The sequence below is a fragment of the Felis catus genome, chromosome X (genome assembly GCF_018350175.1).
Source record: "Felis catus isolate Fca126 chromosome X, F.catus_Fca126_mat1.0, whole genome shotgun sequence".
NCBI lineage: Eukaryota > Metazoa > Chordata > Mammalia > Carnivora > Felidae > Felis > Felis catus.
The window spans coordinates 112,342,957-112,367,233 of record NC_058386.1 but is presented as its reverse complement, the minus strand read 5'-3'; the positions used below and the strand labels follow the sequence as shown (position 1 = coordinate 112,367,233).

General features: G+C 46.4%; 1 protein-coding gene across 1 annotated transcript in view; it reads right to left on the bottom strand.

Annotated features, from left to right (window-relative positions):
- Nucleotides 1–17,733, bottom strand: part of LOC101083916 (transmembrane 9 superfamily member 2-like) — an 88,453-nt gene extending 70,720 nt beyond the window's left edge. Inside the window, exons 1-5 of the mRNA XM_023249085.2 lie at nt 17,290–17,733; nt 7,700–7,767; nt 6,026–6,119; nt 1,206–1,333; nt 399–528 (exon numbers count right to left, since the gene is read on the bottom strand). Coding sequence (XP_023104853.2) covers nt 399–528; nt 1,206–1,333; nt 6,026–6,119; nt 7,700–7,767; nt 17,290–17,475 — 606 coding nt within the window. The 5' untranslated portion in view covers nt 17,476–17,733. The remainder of the gene's footprint in view (nt 1–398; nt 529–1,205; nt 1,334–6,025; nt 6,120–7,699; nt 7,768–17,289) is intronic.
- Between the last annotated feature and the right edge of the window lie 6,544 nt (nt 17,734–24,277).

Sequence of the window (24,277 nt, the reverse complement as noted above, 5' to 3'; positions counted from 1 at the left end):
CGAGAGATCGTGGCCTGAGCTGAAGTCAGATGCTCAACCAACTGAACCACCCAGGTGCCCCCAGACTTCCAAGTTCTTGATCACACTGATTTCCCTCCTAGAAATGCTCACCCACCCATTTATTTCACAAATACATTTTCACTCCCTCCATTATATCCTCCTTGTCTCTCAGTCTCCTATCACAGAACATTCTGTTGTGTTGATCTGTCTACAGGTCTATCTCCTTAGTCAGGACTGTGAACTTCTAGAGGACAAAGACCACGTCTACTTGAGTTTGTATTCCCAAAACCTAGAAGATGGTAGGTGTCCCATTAATGTTTGCTAAGTGACTATCCTAAGAAGCAAATTATTAAGTGAAGCAGTATTCTTATATTTCTAAGTAAGTTCTCAACACTTACATGGGTAAGGCAGGCATGTTTCGATTCGCCACTTTTGGTAATAAAACATCCTATCGGAAATCCTGGTGTGCAGCACTTTGTTCCATCCCCTGTATTACGGCACCATATTACAGGCATATTGTCAATAATCCTAAATACAAATATTTTAACAATAAAAGTTTTGACAAGCGTTTCACACCAAGCAAAACCAACATCATCTTGCACGGATTTAAGTTCAAGTTTTTAATCAAAGTTACAAAAAATAGCATACAACTTCAAGGACCTATTAAAACTACTACTTTGGGGCACCTGGGTGGCTCAGTCGGTTAAGCGTCCGACTTCAGCTCAGGTCATGATCTCGCGGTTTGTGCGTTCGAGCCCCGCATCGGGCTCGGTGCTGACAGCTCGGAGCCCGGAGCCTGCTTCGGATTCTGTGTCTCCCTCTCTCTCTGCCCCTCCCCCACTCACACTCTGTCTCTCTCTCCTTCAAAAATAAATAAACATTTTTTAAAAATTTAAAAAAACTACTACTTTTTTTTAGGGGCACCTGGGTGTGGCTCAGTCACCCAGGCGTCCAACTCTTTGTTTCAGCTCAAGTCATGATCTCACGTGGGCTCAAGCCCTGCGTCGGCTCTGTGCTCACGGTGTAGAAGCTGCTTGGGATTCTCTCTCTCCCTCTCTCTCTCTGCACCCCCCTTCTCGTGCTGTCCCTGTGTCTCTCAAAATAAACTTAAAAAAATTTTTAAAAACCTACTTCCTTTTTTTAAAAAAACTACTTCTGAGAGAACTTGAAAAATTAAATCATGTCCTCTCATTTGCCGAACCTACCAGTGATGCTGATAATTCAGTCGTATTCCTTTCCTCAAAAAGGCCAGCTTTTTCTCCTGGTCATCATTTGCTGTATCATAGGATTTTACACAAACTTTTACGCATGTTCCTGTCCTGTTAAAAGGAAACTGTTGAGAAAGAATTAAAAGATTAAAAGATTTGACTAAGTTTTATAAATCAAGGGTCGCAAAATAGGCAATTTATCTTACAGATAAACCTTTCCTTCAGAGACTTCAGTGTGCCATCATCCTCAACACTATCTCCTTTAACTTTCGATTTATACCTGAAATGATTATACCACACACACACACACACACACACACACACACACACACACACTATGCTTTCACGACTAAGACCAATTTGCCTTCTTCAATAACTCTCATATAGAACCCTTCACTTAAAAGTGGTAACAGAAGTGATTGTAATCATGGTCACACAACTCTCTCAATATACTAAAAACATTGAAGTGGACACTTTAAGGGGTGCCTGGCTGGCTCAGTCAACAGAACATGCAACTCTTCATCTCAGAGCCATGAGTTCAAGCCTCACCTGGGGTGTAGAGCTTACTTAACAAAAAACTGGACACTTGAAGTGGGTGAATTATTTGGTATGTGCAACTCTCAGTGGAGCTGTGCCCAAAAAAGTGATAACAAAATATCTGATATTTTTCATATGAAGCCTCTTGTTTATAAAGTCTAGCTATGAGGGATTCCCAGGGTAAAGTGCCAATGTTATTAATCAGGAAATCAGGAGCAAGCATAAACTATGAAAAGTGTTATATTTAGCACCTCATATCCTGGAAGCACACGAAGACTAATCCCAAAGTTCCCTACTGGCAGCTGCGGAGAACACTCTCGTGCGTCTTTCTTTCTTTTTAATACGGTCATGTTTGTTTCTTCATTCCAAGGGACACCATTTCTGGAAAAAGTTCACTTTTCCATGAGGACAGTGGTATGCCACAAGTGTATGTTGGGCAACTTTAATTGTCAAAAAGCTAATGCCTGACACAGAGACCAAAGGAAGAGATCAGCCAAGAGCCCAGAAATAGATCTACATAACTATGTCCATGTGATTTTTTTTTTGGACAAAGTTCCAAAAGCAATTGAGTGGAGGGAGGATAGTCTTTTCAACGGCAGGTGCTGAAGCAATTGGACATCTACAGGCACAGGAGGAAGAAGAAGGAGAAGGAGAAGGAGGAGGAGAAGGAGAAGGAGAAGGAGAAGGAGAAGGAGAAGGAGAAGGAGAAGAAGAAGAAGAAGAAATTTCAACCCAATCTCATACCTCATACAAAATAACTCAAATAGAACAGACTTAAATATATAAAGTAATTATGAAACTTTTAGAAGAAAACGTAAAAGAAAATCTTCAAGACCTAAAGGCTGTATCACATCTCCTTTGACCTGACACCAAAAACACAACCCATAAAAAGAAAACTTGACTATTGGACCTCATAAAAAGTTAACAAAGTTTGCTCTGTGAAAGACTCTGTTAAGAAGGTGAGGAGTGCCTGAGGGCTCAGTCGGTTAAGCATCGGAGTTCAGCTCAGGTCATGATATCACGGTTCGTGAGTTCGAGCCCCACGTCGGGCTCTGTGCTGACAGCTCAGAGCCTGGAACCTGCTTTGGATTCTGTGTCTCCCCCTCCCTCTGTCCCCCTCCTGCTCACTCAATCTCTCTAAAAAAATGATTAAAAACGTTAAAAAAAATTTTTTTTTAGATGAAAACATAAGGGTGCCTGCCTGGCTCAGTTGGAAGAGTATGCAACTCTTGATCTCAGTCATGAGTTCAAGCCTCATGTTGGGTATAGAGATTACTTAAAAATAAACAAATAGGGGAACCTGGGTGGCTCAGTTGGTCAAGAGTCAACTCTTGATTTTGGCTCAGGTCATGACAGCACACTCATGAGATTGAAACCCGAGTCAGGCTCCATGTGTAGAGTCCGCTTGGGATTCTCTCTCTTTCTGTCTCTCTCTCTCTCTCTTTCCCTTTGTTCCTCCCTCTGTCCCTCCCATTCTTGCTCGCACCCTCTCTCTAAAATATAAATAAATCGGGGTGCCTAGGTGGCTCAGTTGGCTGAGCCTCTGACTTCAGCTCACATCATGATCTCAAAGTTTATGGGTTTGAGCCCCATGTTGGGCTCTGTGCCAACAGCTGAGAGCCTGGAGCCTGCTTTGAATTCTGTGTCTCCCTCTCTCTCTGCCCCTCCTCCACTCGTGCTCTCTCTCTCTCTCTCAAAAATAAATAAACATTAAATAAATAAATAAATAAATAAATAAATAAATAAATAAATAGGCTTTAAAAGAAAAGAAGGGGCACCTGGCTGGCTCAGTCAGTACAGCATCTGACTTTCCATCTTGGGGTTGTGAGTTCAAGCCCCACATTGGGTGTAGAGATTACTTAAAAATAAAATCTTTTTTAAAAGTAGATGATAAAAACACAGGCTGCAGACTGGGAGAAACAATTTGCGAACTACTGTTGCACCAAAGGAATCACACCCGGAATATATAAGGAATTCTGCAAACTCCATAGTAAAGGAACAACCAATTCAAATAGAAAATGGGTCGAAGAGGAGACATCTCACTGAAGAGCATATACAGATAGTAAACGCCCACATGAAAAGGTGTTCAACATCATTAGGCGCTAGGAAAATGCAAATGAAAGCTACGGCAAAACTCACCTATCGGAGTGGTTAAAATAAAAAATGACAACACCTTGTATGTCAACTATACTTCAAGAACGATTTTTGTCATGACAACACCAAATGCTGGCAGAGACGCAGAGAAACGCCGTCACTCCTACTTTGCTGGTCGGAACGTAAATGGTATGGCCACTTTGGAAAAAGGCGGTTTCTTGCAAAATTAAGCACGCCACTCTCACATTACCCGGCAGTTACACTCTTGGATGTTTACCCCGGAAAAATGAAAACCCAGCCGCACACAAAAAAAAACCTCCACCTAAATGTTCACAGCAGTCTTACTCATCACAGTCGGACGCTAGAGAAACAATCCGAGTGTCCTTCAACGGGGTAAATAGTCAAACCGGAATATCCACACCATGCAGTACTACTGTGAATGCACACAACCCACGTGGATCTCAAGGGGATGATGCTGACAGAAAACAAAGCTGATCCCAAGAAGGTTGCAGGCAGCATGATTCCACTTGTGTAACATAATTGCAATAACATGGTAGAAACAGAGAGGACTGGAGGTGGGTGGGGGGATGGGTGAAACAGATGATGGGTATGGAGAACCATTTATCGCGATGAGCACTGGGTAATGTATAAAATTGCTGAATCACTATATTGTACACGTGAAATTAATGTAACACCGTACATTAATTACACTGGAATCAAAGCAATAAATTAAAGGACTTGAAAAGAGGGGTGCCCGGGTGGCTCAGTCGGTTAAGTGTCTGGCTTCAGCTCAGGTCATGATCTCACGGTTCATGGGTTGGAGCCCCGCATCGGGCTCTGTGCTGACAGCTCAGAGCCTGGAGCCTGCTTCGGATTCTGTGACTCCCCCCCCCCCTTGCCCTTCCCCCCGCTTGCATTCTGTCTCTCTCTCAGAAATAATACATGAGTAAACTTTAAAAACAGGAAGGTGTTACCGTTGGGCAAATCTGGGCAAAGGTACCAAGACCTCCTTGTTCAAGATTTTTTTGTAGCTTCCTGTGAATCTATAATCATTTCAAACTAAAAAGTTTTAAAAGAAACTAATGCCTGATGGTTTCACAAGTGTCTACATATATTACAATTGGGGCACCTCGGTGGCTCAGTTGATTAAATGTCCAGCTCTTGATTTCGGCTCAGGTCATGATCTCACGGTTCCTGAGATTGAGCCCTACATCAGGCTCTGCACTGACAGCATTGAGCCTGCTTGGGATTCTCTCTCTCCCTCTCTCTCTCTCCCTCCCCCACTCACACATGCACTTTCTTTCTCTCTCTCTCAAAATAAATAAATGAACTTTATTAATTAAAGAAAAATAAAATTGGCCAAACTACACACTTTCAATACACACAGTTTACTGTACTTCAAGTATATTTCAATGAATTTGGAAAGAAGGAAGGAAAAAGTTAATGCCTTCATAATCATAACTGCTTATGAAAAGATCCTTACTCTATCCCAATATTAAGATATTGAAGGCAAAATCAATAGAGAATGACAGTCCAATTACATCTGCTTATATCACCCTACCCAAAATATGCAGGAACCATAAATTAAGCTTCTTTCCTTTACAAAGCAAAAGTAAAACCTCAAAGACAAAACCTTTACGTGGAACCTCAGACAGTTTGAACAGCACATATTAAATGCATTCTTCTGGCAACACCACATTCTATCTCCTTTCCTTTTCCGGACCTCCTTTTAAAACAAAGACTCTTTAGGGATGGCCTGGGTGGCCCAGTCAGTTAAGCGTCTGACTCCAGCTCAGGTCATGACCTCATGGTGCATGAGTTCGAGCCCCGCATCCGGCTCTGTGCTGACAGCTCAGAGCCTGCCTGAAGCCTGCTTCAGATTCTGTGTCTCCCTCTCTCTCTGCCCCTCCCCCACTTGCGCTCTCAAAAATAAATAAACATTAAAAAATGAAAAATATCTCAAACAAAGACTCTTCGGGGCGCCTGGCTGGCTCAGTCAGAGGAGCCCACAACTCGTGATCTTGGGTTGTAAAGTTTGAGTCCCACTTTGGGTATAGAGATTACTAAAAAAAATAATGATAATAAAAAAATAAATAAAACAAAGACTCTTTGCTACAATTTTAAGCACCCAGTTTTGAAAAGATTCAATTTGAAATAATATTTAATAAGAAGATCAGTTGAATCACCTTATAAGGAGATGATGATATTCGTTCTCCAAATAGCACTTGTCCAAGATTTTCAGAAGGATTTCTCTTTTCAGAGTCTTTACAGAAGTCAAAGCTAGAAGAGAAGCTCAGGTAAGATAAAAAAAAACATCAGCAAAGAAATCCGTCTTTGTAATCTGTCTAGCGTTTACACTGTTAATGGTAGATGCTTCTAAAAACATGACCCAGAGGTGTCTAATTATGATTTATAGACTTCATTGTAGATTCCTTTTTAAATTATTTAATCTTTTATAGCTATGGATTCATTATTTAAAATGCTCATGTTACTGCTCTTGACTTCTGTATGTAGGTAATCACAATCTTAAAAAAAAAAAAAACGAATGGTATTTTCAGGGCTAAACTTCAAATTACATAAAAATAAGCAAACAATAGCTTAAAATGTGTAGTAATTCTAACCTGAGACATCTAGAAACTGCAATTATCGGTTCTGATCAAAGGAAAACTGAAACAACAAAACCCCTCCTCAAATACATGCCCACAAATTCACTCACAGATCAAATGGTTACTACATGAAAAGAATTACAACTACCTTTAAGTAAATGTGAATATACAAAATCGAATATAAAATGGTAGAAGATAAAATCAGTTGGTGGGTTTGTGTAATATTTTAAATGCTTATACTAACATTTAACATTTAACTTGGTATTTTAATGAAAATTAGACCTGATTTTACCTCTGTTTCATTAATGGAAATAAAGCAATATCAAAGGGAGTTACAATTATTTTTCTAAAAAGTACATCATTTGTGGGGCGCATGGGTGGCTCAGTAGGTTGAGCATCTGACTTCGGCTCAGGTCACGATCCCACAGTTTGTGAGTTTTAGCCCCAGGTCGGGCGGGCTGTGTGCTGACATTTCAGAGCCTGGAGCCTGCTTCAGATCCTGTGTCTCCCTCTTTCTCTGCCCCTCCCCTGCTCGTGCTCTGTCCGTCTCTCTCAAAAATAAATAAATATTTAAAAAAAATTTTAAGTACATCATTTGTTGTTATTCTCAAATGACTGATCTTAACCTTGATTATGTGATACATGCTCGCTATTAAACTAAGCAGGTGCATTCATTAAGTACCTTAGGATAAACCTAACTAGCCTATGTTTTAGAAATACATTACAAATCTGTGAAGATTTTTGTAACTTCAAAAGGTAGTAAATTTATAATTTGCTTTTCTTAGAAAAATCAAATATGGCAACTTAAATTTTTAAACACTTGTCTCACATTGAAATCTCTATATTCGAATCATTTCATTCCTGTTACCTTTATTACAAAATTAGCACCATAAATCTTTAATATATCCAGGGCTTTCATTCACTATCATTAAAAACTTTTTAACACATTCTAGGGCGCCTAGATGGCTCAGTCGGTTAAGTGTCTGACTTCAGCTCAGGTCATGATCTCACAGTTCGTGAGTTCGAGCCCCGCATCGGGCTCTGTGCTGACAGCTCAGAGCCTGGAACCTGCTTCGGATTCTGTGTCTCCCTCCCTCTCTGCCCCTCTCCCTCTCATGCTCTGTCTCTCCCTGTCTCTCAAAAATAAACGTTAAAAAATCTTTTTAACACATTTTAGCACAATAATATCATAATTGTGATATAACCACAATTATATCAATTATATCAGACATAATTATAATACTTATAACTTACGTATTGTATTCATAAGGTAGGACAGATTCCACGGAGTCCAATCTATTTACAAACAGTGCTACTGTGGACTACAAAACGGAAAGAAAATACTCGTTAATAATACAAGATAAAATAAGGTAGCACTTGCAAAATACATAATGAAGTAACTGAAAGGTAATGGGGTCTATTGCTCCCATCAATTTATAACTGTGCAATTATAAATTTATAACTTAGTACAGTGTTATAAATTTTTAACATAGTGTAGCTATAAATTCATAACATTTCATTTGGCTGGAATCATTGGATTCTCTGACTACATAAATTTTTCAGATACCTCAGCCATCTTAACCCTTTTTAATTATAGAACCCTTTGAGAACTTGATGAAAGCCATGGCCCCTCTCCCCAGAAAAGCACACGTATTCACCAAAGTCACGGCTCTGTTTTAAGAGGCTTCATAGGACCCTTGGAGTCCATGGAATTCAGGTTAAGAAAATGAGATACTTATTTTCTTTAAAGGAGGGGGGCACCTGGGCGGCTCAGCCGGTTAAACATCTGACTCTTGATTTCGGCTCAGGTCATGATCTCAGTTTCATGAGTTCAAGCCCCATGTCGGAAAGCTGCCTGTTGTATTATTTTAACCACTTTTATAAGAATCATTCTAAAATACGGGGCGCCTGGGTGGCGCAGTCGGTTAAGCGTCTGACTTCAGCCAGGTCACGATCTCGCCGTCCGTGAGTTCGAGCTCCGCGTCAGGCTCTGGGCTGATGGCTCAGAGTCTGGAGCCTGTTTCCCATTCTGTGTCTCCCTCTCTCTCTGCCCCTCCCCCGTTCATGCTCTGTCTCTCTCTGTCCCAAAAATAAATAAATGTTGAAAAAAAATTAAAAAAAAAAAAGAATAATTCTAAAATACACTTCACTCTTTCCTATCTTAAACAGAACATGATGATCACAATGTGACTTTCCCTGATGGTTCAGGGTCACTTTGGACTTTAATCCTTGTGCCCGCTTTGACTCCGTGACTTACTCAGTATCTGAAGTGAGAACCATTTGCTCCAAAGCCAAATTGCCATTGGTGTTACCCACACTCCTAATACCCACATTCCTCACCCCTACCAAAGAACTTAAACTTCTTGGTAAAGATTTTATGTCTTTCTTTTCAACTGTCAGTTGTCGTGATGCCTCTTCTCCCTTCTCCCCACCCCCCCCCCATCTGCTAGAAAGCAAGCCCTCAATTTGTGGAATAAATCAGCAGATTTGTTGAAGAGCTTGAGAGTTAGCACATGAATATTAGGACATCTATCCTGGCTTTTCACAGGATACTTCTTCTTACTTTCCTGGACCTCAGCTGTGTTCCTGATCATTTACAAGACAGGATTTTTAAAACCACTAGAACAGCAGAACTTGGGTAATCATTTTATTCAAAATTCCGTAAACTGCTTTTTAAAAAAAACATGAACATCCGCTATCATCTTTACCATATGGTTAGATTTTTTGTAATAAAAGGATGTAGAAAATCAAGTTTGGGAACAAATACAAGCCTTACTATAACTCCGTAAGAGCATCGTATCTTCACTTAATTGAAATCTAATCAGGCAGTTAGCAATAGCAACATTTATCAGTCATAGTTTTGCGAAGGTGAACAGGCAAAAGTTTCTAAAAGGACAGCAGATAATTAAGGATAATACTTCTTATCTAGAATCCCAAAACACAACGTACATAAGATTTGAACTATATTTTAAAATGCATATTTGGAGCTTAATGTATTTCAAAGAACCTTAATAGTTTCTCAGAGCAAGTGGAAAAAAGACAAATTATTCTATAATGGGGTTGAGACAACTGTTCAGTGATTGAGGGAAAAAAAAGGTAAGTTGGATGCTTACCTCATACATTACACCAGGAAATATCAATTTTATGTGTTACAATTTAAACCGTGAAAGTAGGGGCGCCTGGATGGCTCAGTCGGTTAAGTGTCCGACTTCAGCTCAGGTCACGGTCTCGCAGTCCATGAGTTCAAGCCCCGCGTCGGGCTCTGGGCTGAAGTCTCAAAGCCTGGAGCCTGCTTCGGATTCTGTGTCTCCCTCTCTCTCTGCCCCTCCCCCATTCATGCTCTGTCTCTCTCTGTCTCAAAAATAAACGTTAAAAAAATTTAAAAAAAATAAATAAATAAACCGTGAAAGTAATAAAAGAAACCAGGGGAGAATTACTTTAGAATCTCAGCTGGCTTAGTTAAAACCTTTTGAAACAGGGCACAAAATTCAGACCCAAAAAAATTGTTTTATTTATTTATTTATTTTGAGAGACAGCATGAGTCAGGGAGGGGCAGAGAGAGGGAGAGAACCCAGGCAGGTTCTACACTGACAGTACAGATGTAGGGCTTTAACCCAGGGACCATGCAATCATGACCTGAGCTGAAGTCGACTGCTTAACTGACTGAGCCACCCTAAAAATTTCCTTTGATAAATTAGAAGTCAATTTGTCGAAATGGCAAAAAACAGAAACAAAAACAAAACACAAGAAGCAAAACCAAGAGGCAACTGACAAACAGGAAAATGATGTCACAGACAAGGGACCCATTTCCTAATTTAACAGTGTCCACAAATCAGTTTTTTTATTTTTTTATTTTATTTTATTTTTAATTTTAACCTTTATTTATTATTGAGAGACAGAACATGAGCGTGGGAGGGGCACAGAAGAGAAGGAGATGCAGAATCTGAAGCAGGCTCCAGGCTCTGAACTGTCAGCACAGAGCCCAATGCAGGGCTTGAACCCGCAAACTGCGAGATCATGACCTGAGCCGAAGCCGGACGCTTAACTGACTGAGCCACCCAGGCGCCCCAGTTTTTTATTTTTTTTAATATTTATTTGTTGAGAGAGAGAGAGCGTGCGCACGCTCTTGTGCGCGAGCGGGGGACGGGCAGAGAAAGAGAGGGAGAGAGAGAGAATCCCAGGCAGGCTCCTCACTGTCAGCACAGAGCCCTAGGCAGGGCTCAAACTCACGAGTTGTGAGGTCGTGACCTAAGCCGAAACCAAGAGTCAGACGCTTAACCAACTAAAAATGTGTTCATATGGAAAGATGGAGTTAATACAAAAGTGCGGGTTACAAAATAACATGGATACTATGATTTGATGTTGGTAAGCAATGCAGGTGGACTCTCATTCATTGCTAGTGGGAATGCAAAATGGTACAACCGCTTTGGAAGACAGCTTGGCAATTTCTTACAAAACTAAACATATCCTTAGCGTGCAATCCAGCAAGGATACTCTTTGGTATTTGCCCAGAGGAGCTGAAAACTTACGTCCACACAAAAACCTACACGATGTCTAGAGCGGCTTTATTCATCATTGCCAAAACATGGAAGTAACCAGGAGGTCCTTTAGTAGGTGAATATATAAACGAACTGTGGTACGTTCAGACAGTGGGATATTATTCAAAACTGAAAAGAAATGAGCTATGAAGGCATGGAAAGGCACAAAGGAACACCAAATGCATATTCCTAAAAATAAACATGTGGCAGGGGGCCTGGGTGGCTCAGTCTGTGGAGTGACTTCACCTCAGGTCACGATGTCATGATTTGTGAGTTCGAGCCCCGCATTGGGCTCTGTGCTGCCAGCTCGGAGTCTGCAGCCTGCTTCAGATCTTGTCTCCCTTTCTCTCTGCCCCTCCCCTGCTGGCATTCTGTCTCTCTCTCTCAAAAATAAATAAACATGAAAAAAATTTTAAATATACAAATGTGGATATTAGTATATATAGAAAAAAATGTACAATATATGTGGTTTTCAAGGTTTTGTTTTTTTAAGTAATCTCTACACCCAATGTGGGGCTCAAACTCGTGACCCTAAGATCAAGAGTCACGAACTCTTCCAACTGAGCCAGGCAGATGCCCCTGGAATACATACTAAGATATCAGAAGTAGTAATTCTATAGTTATTATAAATGCTTTTCTTTTCTTATTTTTGCTTGTCTGCTATTGCTTTTGTAATAGTAAAAATTTTTAAACTAAAAAAAAAATCAACAGGCGCCTGGCTGGCTCAGTTCGTTAAGCATCAGGCTCTTGGTATTGACTCAGGTCACAATCTCATGGTTCGTGAGTTCGAGCCCCATGTCAGGCTCCACACTGAAAGCACAGAACCTGCTTGGAATTGTCTCTCTCATCCTCTCTCTCTGCCTCTCCCTGGCTCTCGTGTGTGTGTGTGTGTGTGTGTGTGTGTGTGTGTGTGTGTCTCAAAATAAATAAATAAACTTTTTTAAAAAATCAAGGGGCTTGGGGCACCTGGGTAGCTGTTGGTTAAGCGACCGACTTCGGCTCAAGTCATGATTTCACAGTTCATGGGTCTCCCCTTCCCCTGTCTCGCTTCTCCTCTGCCCCTCCCCTGCTCGTGCTTGCTCTCTCTCTCTCTCTCTCAAAAATAAATAAAAATTTTAAAAAATTAAAAAAAAATCAAGGGGCTGGACACTAGCAAGTGAAGGAAGTTTGGAGTGTTGAACCTAGAAATGAGAGATTCACCTAAAGACAGAAGGCAAAATCTCAGAATAAAAAGTAGAACACATTAGGGATACAAGTAACAGCCTAAAAAGAAAAGAGCTCACAGAAAAGAAACTCCAGATATTTGTTATGATTAAAGATGTTTCTTTGCTAGGAAGCCTGCTGAAATAGAGAGCCAAGATGAGGTATCACCAGAGAGAAAGCAGACATAAAAATATTTTTTAAAGGCCATTTCTTTTTTTTTTAAGTTTATTTTGAGAGAGAGAGAGAGGGAGCAAGCATGGTAGGGGCAGAGAGAGGGGGGAGAGAGCGAATTCCAAGCAGGCTCTGCACGGTCAGCGCAGAGCCCGATGTGGGGCTTGAACTCATGCACTGTGAGATCATGACCTGAACCGAAATCAAGAGTCGGACGCTTAACCAACTGAGCCACCCAGGTGCCCCTAAAGGCCATTTCTGTAGGAAATTACTATCAATACTTCCCGCAGGAAAAGGCAAATTCCAAGTTTTAAGAGCAAACTTGCTGCACCTACAACTGGCCTTTAGAAAACCCCGGAACTTTCAAGTTGGTTAAGAATGTAGTCAAACCACACCCAGCACTGTTCTGAGCTTCCCAGTGCCCTTGTGGTATGCCAGAACACTCCCTCATACAACTAGATCAGGCAACTAGGAGTCAGAAAAATAAGTCCCTTTCTAATGTTTATTTATTTTTGAGAGAGAGAGAGAGAGAAAGAGAGGCAGATCCTGGGTAGGGGAGGGGCAGAGAGAGAGAGACAGAATCTGAAGCAGGCTCCAGGCCCTGAGCCGTCACCACAGAGCCCCAGGCAGGACTTGAACCCAAAAACCTGCAAGAGATCTGAGCCACCCACTGAGCTCAGGGATAGGGAAAAGGAATAGGGAGAGGGAGAGGGGCAGGAAGAGGGAGGAGCCAAGGAGGGGGAAAGCAGAGGAGCCCGACAGAGGAGGAGGAGGAGCAGCCAATAGGGAGGGGGGAGAGGGAGGAGGCCCAGGAGGAGCCCAGAAGGGCAGTGGAGAAGTAGCCTAGAAAGGAGGAAGCAGAGGAACTAAGAGAAGACAGCCAGCCAAGAGGGAAGAGAAAGAGGGTGGGGTGGAGTTAGGTGGGAGGCGTGGGACCCAGACGGGAGCGGTGGGAAGGGAGCATTGGGGCCTAGAGGGAGAAGGGAGGGGATGGGGCCTGGATGGAGTGGCAGGGTCTATAGGGGAGGGGGGGGAGCACAGAGAGGTAGGAATTGGGAGGGGAGGTGCCTGAGTGGAGGGGCCAAGCCTAGAGGGGAGAGGAACATGGAGGGGCGGGGCCTGGGTAGAAGGGAGGGGCCTGGAGGGTAGAAAAAAGGGGAAAGGCGGGGCCTACAGGGTAGAATAAAGGAGAGGGTCGACTCTTAGAAGGGAGAGGAAAGGGGAGGAGCATGGACTAGAGGGTAGAAAAAAGGTGAGGGGTGAATCCAAGGGAAGAGAGGAAAGGGGAGGGGCGGGGCCGGGGGGAAAAGCAGGGTCTTGAGGGAAGAGGAAAGTTGCCCAGGTGGAGGGGCATGGCCTTGGTGGTACGGTGGGGCCCAGATTGCAGAGGAAAGTGGAGGGCCAGGGCCTACAGAGGACAGGAAAGGGAAGGGGAGGGGACTGGGTGGAGGATGGGGACCTAAGAGGGAGAGAGGAAAGCTGAGGGGCGGGGTCTAGAGGGGACAAGAAAGTGGTTAGGCGGGGCCTGGTTGAAGGGGCGGGGCCTAGAGAAGTGAGGAACGCGTAGGGGTGGGGCCTGCATGGAAGGTCGGGGCTTAGAGGGGAGAGGAAAGGGGAGTGGAAGGGCCTAGAGACGAGACCAAAGCAGAGGGGCGGGGCCTACGAGGAAAGGGGACTGGAGGAGCCTACATGGGAGAGGAAAGGGGAGGGCGGGGCCTAGAGTGGTAGGAAAGTGGAGGGCCGGGTCCTAGAGAGGAGAGGAAAGAGGAGGGGAGGGGCCTGGGTGGAGGATGTAGATAGGGGAGAGGAGAGTTGAGGGGCGGGTCCTAGAGGGGAGGATGGGGGATGGTTGGAGGGGCAGGGCTTACAAGGAATAGGAACGCGGGGCGGGGCCTAGAGGGGAGAAGAAAGTGGATGGGCAGGGCCTGGCTGGAGGGGCAGGGCTTAGAGGGGTGAGGAACCCGGAGGGATGGGGGCTGAGTGGAAGGGCAGGGCCTAGATAGGAGGGGAAAGGGGAAGGGGGAGGCCAGTGTGGAGGGGCGGGGCCTAGAGGGGACAAGACCTGGGAGTGGAAGGGCCTAGAGGGGAGAGAAAAGGAGAGGGCCTGGGCACAGAGGAGAGAGAAAAGGGGAGGGGTAGGGCTTAGAGGGAAGGGGAAAGGGGAGGAGAGGGGCCTGGGTGGAGAGGCAGGGCCATAGGGGAAAGATAAGGGGAGGGGAGGGGCGGGACATAGAGGGAGGTAGAGGGGGGAGGAACTTGGAAGAACAGTTCTCCGTGGAAGGGCAGGGCCTAGAGATGAGAGGAAAAGGAAGAGGAGGGGCCTAAAGGAAAGGAAAGGGGAGAGGTTGGGTCTAGAGGAGAGAGGAAAGGAGAGGGGTGGGGCCTAGAGGGAAGAAGAAAGAGGAGGTGAGGGGCCTGGGTGGAAAATGGGGACATAGACAGGAAAGTTGAAAAGCTGGTCCTACAGGAGAGAAAAAACTGGATGGGTAGGGCATGGTTGGAAGGGCGGAGCCTAGAGGGGAGAGGAAGGTGGAGGGGTGGGGCCTGGGTGGAAGGGCGGGGCCTAGAGGGGAGCAGAATGGTTGGGCGAGGTCTTGTTGGAGGGGCGTGGCTAAGAGGGGAGAGGACCATGGAAGGGCGGGGCCTAGATCGAGAGAAAAGGGGAGTGGAGGGGCCTACAGGGGACAGGAAAGGGGAGGGGCAGGGCCTAGACCAGAGAGGAGAGGCGGGGGGAGGCTCCTGGGAGGAGAGAGGAAAGTTGAGGGACGGTCCTAGAGGGTAGAAAAAAGTGGACAGACAGGTCGCGGTTCTAGGGGCAGGTACTAGAGGGGAGAGTGATGTGGAAGGGTGGGGCCTAGAAGGGAGAAGAAAGTCGATGGACTCGGCCTGGTTGGAGGGGCGGGCCTAGAGGGGAGAGGGGTGGAGCCTAGAGTGGAGAGGCAAGTGGAGGGCCAGGCCCTAGACAGGAGAGGAAAGGGGAGGGGAGGGGCCTGGGTGGAGGCTGGGACTCTTGAGAGGAAATGAGAGGGGTGGGGCATAGAGGGGAGAGGAAAGGGGAGGGGAGGGCCTGGATGGAGAGGCGGGGCCTAGAGGGGTGAGGAAAGTGGAGGGCCAGAGCCTAGAGAGTAGAAGAGGAGGGGCTGGTCCTAAGGGGAGAGAAAAGAGGGTCAGGACCTAGAGGGTAGATGAAAGTGGCCAGGTAGGCCTGGGTGAAGGGGCGGGGTCATAGTGGAAGGGCGTGGCCCAGAGTGGAGAGGAAAGTGGAGGGCCTGGGCCTAGAGAAGAGGAAAGGGGAGGGGAGGGGAGGGGGCTGGAGGATGGGAACACTGAGGGGAGAAGAAAGTTGAGGGGCGAGTCCTAGAGGGGAGAAAAAACTGGACGGGCAGGGCGTGGTTGGAAGGACGGGAACTAGAGAGTAGAGGAACGTGGAGGGGTGGGGCCTGGGTGGAAGGGCGGGGCCTAGAGGGGAGGGGAAATGTGGGGCCAGTGTGGAGGGGCAGGGCCTAGAGAAGACAAGACCAGGGAGTGGAGGGGCCTAGAGTGGAGAAGAAAGTGGAAGGGCGGGGCCTGGTTGGAGAGGCGGGCCTAGAGGGGAGAGAAAAGAGGGCTAGGGCCTAGAGGGTAGATGAAAGTGGCCAGGCTGGCCTCGGTGGAGGGACGGGGCGTTAGTGGAAGGACAGGGCCCAGAGCGGAGAGGAAAGTGGAGGGCCTGGGCCTCGAGAGGGGAGAGGAGGGGAAGGGAGGGGAGGGGAGGGGCCTGGGGAGAGGACGGGAACACTGAAGGGAGAGGAAAGTTGAGGGGCCAGTCCTAGAGGGGAGAAAAAACTGGACGGGTGGGGCGGGTTTGAGGGGCATGGCCAATAGAGTGGGGGCGTGGCCTGATCGAAGGGCGTGGCCAAGAGTGGAGAAGAAAGATAATGGGTGGAGCCTGGTTGCAGGGGCGGGGCCTAGAGGGGTGAGGAATGCGGAGGGGCGGGGACTGCATGAAATGGAGGGGCCTAGAGGAGAAGGGAAAGGGGAGGGGCGACCCTAGAGGGGAGGAAAAAAATGTGGGTGGGAGGGGCGTGGTTGAAGGGGCGGGGCCTAGAGGCAAGAGGAAAGCGGAGGGGCCGGGCCTGCGTGGAAGGGCGGGGCCTAGATGGGAGAGGAAATAGGAGGGGTGGAGCACAAAGGGGAGAGGAAAGGGGAGGGGTGGGGCATTAAAGTGAGAGGAATGGGGTGGGGAGGGCCTAGAAGGGAGAGGCATGCAGAGTGGAGGGTCATAGAGGCGAGAGGAAAGGGGAGGGATGGTGCCTAGACAAGAGAGAAAAGTCGAGGGACCGAGTCTCGGTGTAGGGGCGGAGCCTTGTCGGAAGGGCGGGCTCTAGATGGTAGAATAAGGGTGAGAGGCAGGGCCTTGAGGGGAGAGGAACGCGGAGGGGCAGGGCCTAGAAGGGAGAGGAAAGGGGCGGGACAGGGCCTGGGTGGTTGGGCGGGGCCTAGAGTGGGGAGATAAGTGGAGGGGCGGGGCCTACAGGAGAGAGAAAGGGGAAGGGAAGGGCAGGGCCTGGATGGACAGGGATCAGGGAAGGTGGGAAGGGAGGAGCAGAGCCCAGAGTGAAGAGAAGAGGAAAGCTGAGATAAAAGGGCGGGAGCTGAGGGAAAGGGGGGAAAGGAGGAGCTATGAGGGAGAAGGAGCTGAGCGGGAGTTGGACGAAGGCACAGCACGGGGCAGGAGCCAAAAGGGAGGGAAATAGAATCCGGGAAAAAGAAAGGTCCAGATACTCCCAAGTGCGAGGCTCAGAGACTGGGACGTTGAGACACACCTATGGACAGGGCTTTGGCGTTCCGGGTCCGAGTCCAAGAGCTCACGACCATGGTCTCCCCTGGTGTGCCCGATACCCCAACCCAAAGCCTTCCCCTCACATCTCACTGCCTCCCAGGGGTCCTCACCTTGCAGGTTGCAGTCTCTCGGGATGCCTCGCAGAAGTTAACTGGAGCCAACCCGGGGAGGTAGAAAGCTGCGCTGCGGGAAGCCTGAAGCCCCAGGAACAGCCCCAGCCCCAGCAGCCACCTCAGCCCGGGCCGGGCGAGCCTGAGGCGCCAGGGGTTGGTTCCCATGCGGAAACGAGTACTCATTTTAGGAACCGCCTCAGGGCTCGGGAACACACACCAGAAGACGAGATTGAACCAGTGGAAGGGAGAAGCGGGAATGATAAGGAAGAACCGTGGACCGGGAGGAGCCTAGACCGGCTGGTTGGACGAGAACTCCTGGGAAGGCCACTTATTACGGCGAGACAGTGGCTTGGAACCCGTTGCTAGGGCGCCAGGCAGTGTTTGCGAGCGCATTCAATACGCATGCGTGCGGGTCCCCGCTGCGCCTTCCACCCCCTCCCCGCCGCGTCCCCCATTCCCCCATCCCCCCACCCGCAGCCCGGCACTTTCCAGCGGTTGGCTGTACCTCGAGAGCTGCCTTTGGTGCTGTCTCGCGGTGCGGGGGAGGGGGACAAGGAAGTCTGGCTGAGAAGTCTCAGCATCTCAACGTCACATCACAGGGTCTTGCGTCCTCCCCGAGTTTGCCTCGGCCCCAAAGTAGCAGTGTTACCGCCCCCCATCATCTTCACTTCTTCCTGCGAGGTGGGGGGGACAAAACGAGAGAAAGGGGGGGAATTCCGGGGCCAGACCGTACAGGATGATGGGTATTAGGCGCTAGAAATGCAGCCAGTCCGAAATGGATGTTCCATAAGTGTCAAATGCACACCCAATATCAGAGACTGCCTGGAAAAAGGAGTGCAAACCTCTGCATTCGTATATTGATTGCAGGTCGAAATGACAATATTTTGGGTCTATTGCGTTAAATAAAACATTTTGTAAAAATAAAGTGTGGCTGCTATAACATAGAATATTTACAGTGACGTGGCTCGCGTCATATTTTTTTGTTAAAGCAATTTTAATATAAATGCCGCAAAAAAAAAAAAAATACAGCAGACCCCAAAAAGCCATTCAGTGATACAGACTAGCCAGTTAAGCTGTTTAATATTTGTATGTGGTCTCTGATGATATATGAATCACTCAATGTGAAATAAGTTGTGCCATCATTTCTACCCGGGAGATACAACTTTTATTTCACATGCATGACTTAAGCAGAGTATGTTTATTATATTATGATTCATTGATCATCTGAAAAACCTCAAGATAAAAATCACTTGAAGAAAGAAAACCACAATAATCACATCCTAGAGAATGTCAGACGGGCGTATCCCAAATTTTTTATTGAAGTATGGTTGACAAAATGTTATATTAATTTCAGGTGCACAGCATAGTGGTTGGACCCTAGTATGGGTTCACTCGCATTCTATTTCTGTTGGACAACATCCCAGGACAGTAGAAGAGCTGATCCTTTTTTTCCTCCTTGTCTCTCAAGAGCTTTGGAGAACAAGAGGTCACTTGTTTATGCAGAGACGAGTGCGCCTCGCCATTCTGTCCAATTTCCCTCGCTTGGGAGAGGTCTGTCCTCTGCCGATTGGCAGGCGACTATTGGAGGCAGAACAAAGGCAGCGAGCTGGCCCTTAGCAGAGGCATGTAGAATTTGGCGAGTTAACTCTTGGACCAGGGAGGCAGGAACGGTTGAAGGAGAAAATGTACCAAGGATCAGAATTCGGGGCGTTGGGAGAGTGGAAAGACCGGACTTAAGCACGCGGGCCGGAGAAGCCCTTGCAAAGATGTGGAGAACAGGATAAGGCCATCTGGAAAAGGACCCCGTTTGTGCAGAGGAACGGGAAAGGGAAGGTAGGGAGCGGTAGGGCGGTCACGGTTAGAAGTCACCAGAGCTTGAATACAAAGCTTACGTTCACCACTGCGTTACCGTCCCTGTCCCTCTCTGATCAGCCTTGGATGACAAGTGTACGTGTTCGCGTAAATGGGAGGCCCGGCCAGCCTCGGAGGCCTGGGCGCGGGAGACTGGCGGCTGCCCTAGGGCCCTGCGGAGCCGGGATGGCTGCGGGACTGGGCGCCCTGCTGAGCGAGCCGTGGGCGGCTCGGGGAGCGAGGGGACCGTGGGCGCGACGGCGCTCCCCGGGGCGGGTGTGCCACCCAGGTCACCTACGGGCCGCCGGCCCCCCCGCCCCTCCGCAGGCGCCAGAGACGGATAAGCAGCAAAGAGCCGCGGTGAGCGTGTTCGCGATCCTTTTTTCCCACCATCACCTTCTTCACGTACAACTCCAACCGTGGCATTGAGGCCTTCCATTAAGGCTCCCGGCCGGGGCCGTGTCGGTTAAGAAGTGGAGCGTCACCGAAGGTTACTTCCCCGTTCTCAGCTACAAGATACAGCCCCTCCTGGTGTCCCCAGTGTGTGACTGTCACCAGCTCCACCCACCTGCTGGGCCTGAAATGGAGGCGGTTCACTCCGGTGGATTCTCTGTGCTCCTCCCCCCCCCCCCCCCCCCCCCCCCGCTCTAGGAGTCGTCTTCTTGTCCCCCACCCCGCCCCCCAAATGCAGAAGCCCCTGGGCAGTCTTGAGCAAGCTAATCACTAGGGAGGCCTGGCTTTGCCCAACGCCAAGGCTCCCCCTCCCCCAGTTTGAAGAACTCTTGCAGAGTGGGGCCTGACTGCCACCTATAAATAGGGACAGTTTTATTTCTTCCTTTCCAATTCGTATGCCTTTTTTTTTCTTGCCTTGTCGCACCAAATAGGATTTCCAATAGGATATGGAGTATAAGTGAGAGGAGACATTGTTACCCTGTTTGCCATCTTAAGGAGAAAGCATTCTGTCTTTAACCATGAAGTGTGACATCAGCAATAGGCTTTTTATACTAGTCCTTTATCGGGTTAAGAAAGTTCCTTTCTCTTTCCTAGTTTGCTGAGAGTTTTTACCACGACTGGATACTGAATTTTACCCAATTTTGGGGGCAGTGTTTCTTTTATTTTTAAGTTTATTTTATTTTGAGAGAGAGAGAGAAAGAACAAGCAGGTGAGGGGCAGAGACAGAGGGAGAGAGAATCCCAAGCAGGCCCTGCACTGTCAGCACAGAGCCTGACTCAGGGCTGGATCCAATGAACTATGATAACATGACCTGAGTGGAAATCAAGAGTCAGATGCTTAACCCACTGAGCCACCCAGGCACCCCTTGGCAGTGTTTCTTATTAAAACTATTAATATGAGGAGCGCCTGGGTGGATCAGTCCATTAAGCGTCTGACTTCGGCTCAGGTCATGATCTCATGGTTTGTGAGTTCGAGCCCCACGTCGGGCTCTGTGCTGACAGCTCAGAGCCTGGAGCCTGCTTCGGATTCTGTGTCTCCCTCTCATTCTGCCCCTCCCATGCTCGTGTTCTGTCTCTCTCTGTCTCTCAATAATAAATAAATGTTAAAAAAAAACTATTAATATGATGTATTACACTGATATTCAAATATTGAATCAGCCACGTATTTCCAGAATAAACCCCACTTGTTAGGATGATGTATTTAAAAAAAAAAAGTAACAGCAAAATAAATGGGGCTATATTGTGGTGTGGAATGCAAAATTTGCAAAGCTTTTAAAAGACAAAATTCAAGGGGACCTGGGTGGTTCAGTCAGTTGCACATCTGACTTCAGCTCAGGTGATGATCTCACATTTTGTGGGTTTGAGCCGAGCATTGTGCTTGCTGCTGTCAGAACAGAGCCTTCTTTGGATCCTCTGTCCCCCCTCCTCTCTCTCTGACCTTCCCCTGCTTGCACTCTCTCTCTCTCTCAAAAATAAATAAACATTTAAAAATTTTATTTTAATTGTTTATTTTTGACAAAAAGACAGAGTGCAGGTGGGGAAGGGGCAGAGAGAGAGGGAGACACAGAATCTGAAACAGGCTCCAGGCTCCAGGCTCTGACTTCTGAACACAGAGCCTGACTCCAGGCTCAAACTCGCAAACCGCGAGATCATGACCTGAACCCAAGTCGGATGCTTAACCGACTGAGCCACCCAGGCGCCCCAATAAACATTTTTTAAAAAGATAAAATTCAAGAGAGAGAGAGACACAAACCAAGAAACAGACACTTAACTATAGAGGACAAACTAATTGTTATAAGAAGGGAGGTGGCGGGGGGATGTGGATTAAATGGGTGATGGGGATTAAGGAATGCACTTGTGCATGTGATGAGCCCTGGATGGTGTGTGAAAGTGTTGAATCACTATATTGCACATCTGAAACTGCATTTTAATTGGAATTTAGATACAAACTTTTCTAAAAAGATAAAAGTCAAAGAAATTAATTTCTTTTTTTTAATGTTATATTTGAGAGAGAGAGAGAGAGAGAGAGAGAGAGAGATCACAAATGGGAGAGGGGCAGAGAAAGAGGGAGGCCCAGAATCCAAAGCAGGTTCCAGGCTCTGAGCTGTCAGCACAGAGCCCAACACGGGGCTCGAACCCACGATCCACGGCATCATGACCTGAGCCAAAGTCAGATGCTTCACTGACTAAGCCACCCAGGTGCCCCAAAGAAATCAATTTTGTAATGTAGGCTATGCCCCAAACTCCAGGGAGACGTGGGTTTTCCCTCCTGTGCCATTAGGAGTATTTTGGTGGAAAGTGAAGAATACATTATTCATTTTATTTGCTTACTGATCTCTCTTCCTCTACTGGAAGTAAGTGTCTCAAGTACAAGATCTTGTTCTTGTCTCCATATTCCTAGCACAGACTCAGGCACTTGGGAAGAGTATGTTGGAGAAGAAATTTTTTTCTCTACCCTTTAAAGTTCTTTTGACTACTCAAAGAATTACACTGACATAAGACAGATTAGCAAGAGACAATCTAATTTAATTACATACATATGGGGAACCCACAAAAGCATGAGAAATTCCAAAGACAGGGAAAATGAAGTATATATGTCATTCTGGAATAAGGAGAAGGGGTAAGGATCTGGGGCTTCAAAAGGAAGGCAGGCAATTCACAAGAAGATGAAAATGAGCAAATATTTGGTAAACAAATGTTTGCTGGGCTATACAGAAACAATGGGACACAGAGAAGAATTTTAACAGATTTTCCTAAATTCCTTTGTCTACCACACCTAGATTATGTTATACTGTAGTTATCTGTCATGATAGCTCTCTTTCTGGAACAGGTCCTCTATCTAAATTCTTTTAGGCAGTTAAGGGGAAGGTAAAAAAAAAAAAAAAAAAAAAAAAAAAAAAGAAAGAAAGAAAAGAAAAGAAAATATTCCTGGGGCACTGGGCTGGCTCATTCAGAAAAGCATGTGACTCATGATCTAGAGGTCATGAGTTCCAGCCCCATGTTGGGCATAGAGATTACGTAAATAAACAAATACACTTTTTTTAAAAAAAATTTAAAAGAAGAAAAGAAAAGTAAAACTTCCCAAGTCTTGTGTTTCTTAAAAATAATCAGCCTAAAATAATCCACATGCCAAAAACACACATTTGGGGGTAGCAGTTTGCTCGCCCATAAGGACAACACATTGATTCAGAATAAATTAAAAGATGGATGAATGAATGCCATGTAACTTACACTGTTGTTGGGATTTGTGTCTATGTTACCTCACATAAAAGTCAAAAGATGATGCGACCAAAAGTAGGGGTGCCTGGCTGGCTCAGTCAGTAGACTGTGCAACTCTTGATCTTGGGATCATGAGTTTGAGCCCCCTGTTGTATGTAGAGATTACTTAAAAATAAGGTCTTACAAAAAAAAAAAAAGATGAGAGCAAATGTAGATAACAGGATAGTACCCATTTATGTGAGATAACTGAGGCCAAGAGAAGTAAGTTTGCTTGTCCAAGGTCACATAGCTAACAAATGACCAAGTCAAGGCCAGGAAGCAGGTCCCCTGGTACCTAATTTAGTTTTGAAACCTAAGGGTATGAAAAGGAAATGCAAAGTGGTAATAAAAAAGAAACAAACTCAGGGCCCCTGGGTGGCTCAGTAGGTTAAGAGTCCAACTCTTGGTTTGGGCTCAGGTCATGATCTGTGGTTTCGTGAGTGCGAGCCCCGAGTGGGGCTCTGTGCTGGCATGGGGGAGCCTGCTTGGGATTCTCTCTCTCCCTCTCTCTCTCCGCCCCTCCCCCACTTATGCTATCTCTGTCTCTCTCAAAATAAACTTAAAAAAAAGAAACTCATTTTACGATGTAGCTGTCGAATTTCCAGCTACATCAAGTATGAAACAAGCAAGTAAAAGATTGAGTGAAGCATATGGGCCTTCGGAGGAGCTGTCTTTGACAATGGTGCGTAGCGAAATTTGACCATGAAATTTGTGATACGTAGTGTCACTCAAACAACTTTGTGAAAGGAGAGAAACACAATAATGGCACTTCATAAAAGTGGGTGCTGCAGAGTGCAGTAAAGAAAATATGTAAAAAACTGGGGCGCCTGGGTGGCTCAGTCGGTTGGGCATCCGACTTCGGCTCAGGTCATGATCTCGCAGTCCGTGAGTTCGAGCCCCGCATCGGGCTCTGTGCTGATAGCTCAGAGCCTGGAGCCTGTTTCAGATTCTGTGTCTCCCTCGCTCTCTGACCCTCCCCCGTTCATGCTCTCTCTCTGTCTCAAAAATAAATAAACGTAAAAAAAAATAATAATTTAAAAAATAATAATAAAAAAAAGAAAATATGTAAAAAACAGATGAATACAACTACTAGGTCTGTAATAGTTGGTTTTTAATAGGTAATTTTTTTCTCCATAGTTCTAACCATGTGGAGTTAAAGATATCCAAGGGGCACGTGGCTCAGTGGGTTAACTATCTCAGAGCCTGGAGCCTGCTTCAGGTTCTGTGTCTCCTCTGTCTCTCTCTGTCTGTCCCTCCCCTGCTCGCACTCTGTCTGTTTCTCTTTCACAAATAAATAAACATTTGGGGGCGCCTGGGTGGCGCAGTCGGTGAAGCGTCCGACTTCAGCCGGGTCACGATCTCACGGTCCGTGAGTTCGAGCCCCGCGTCGGGCTCTGGGCTGATGGCTCGGAGCCTGGAGCCTG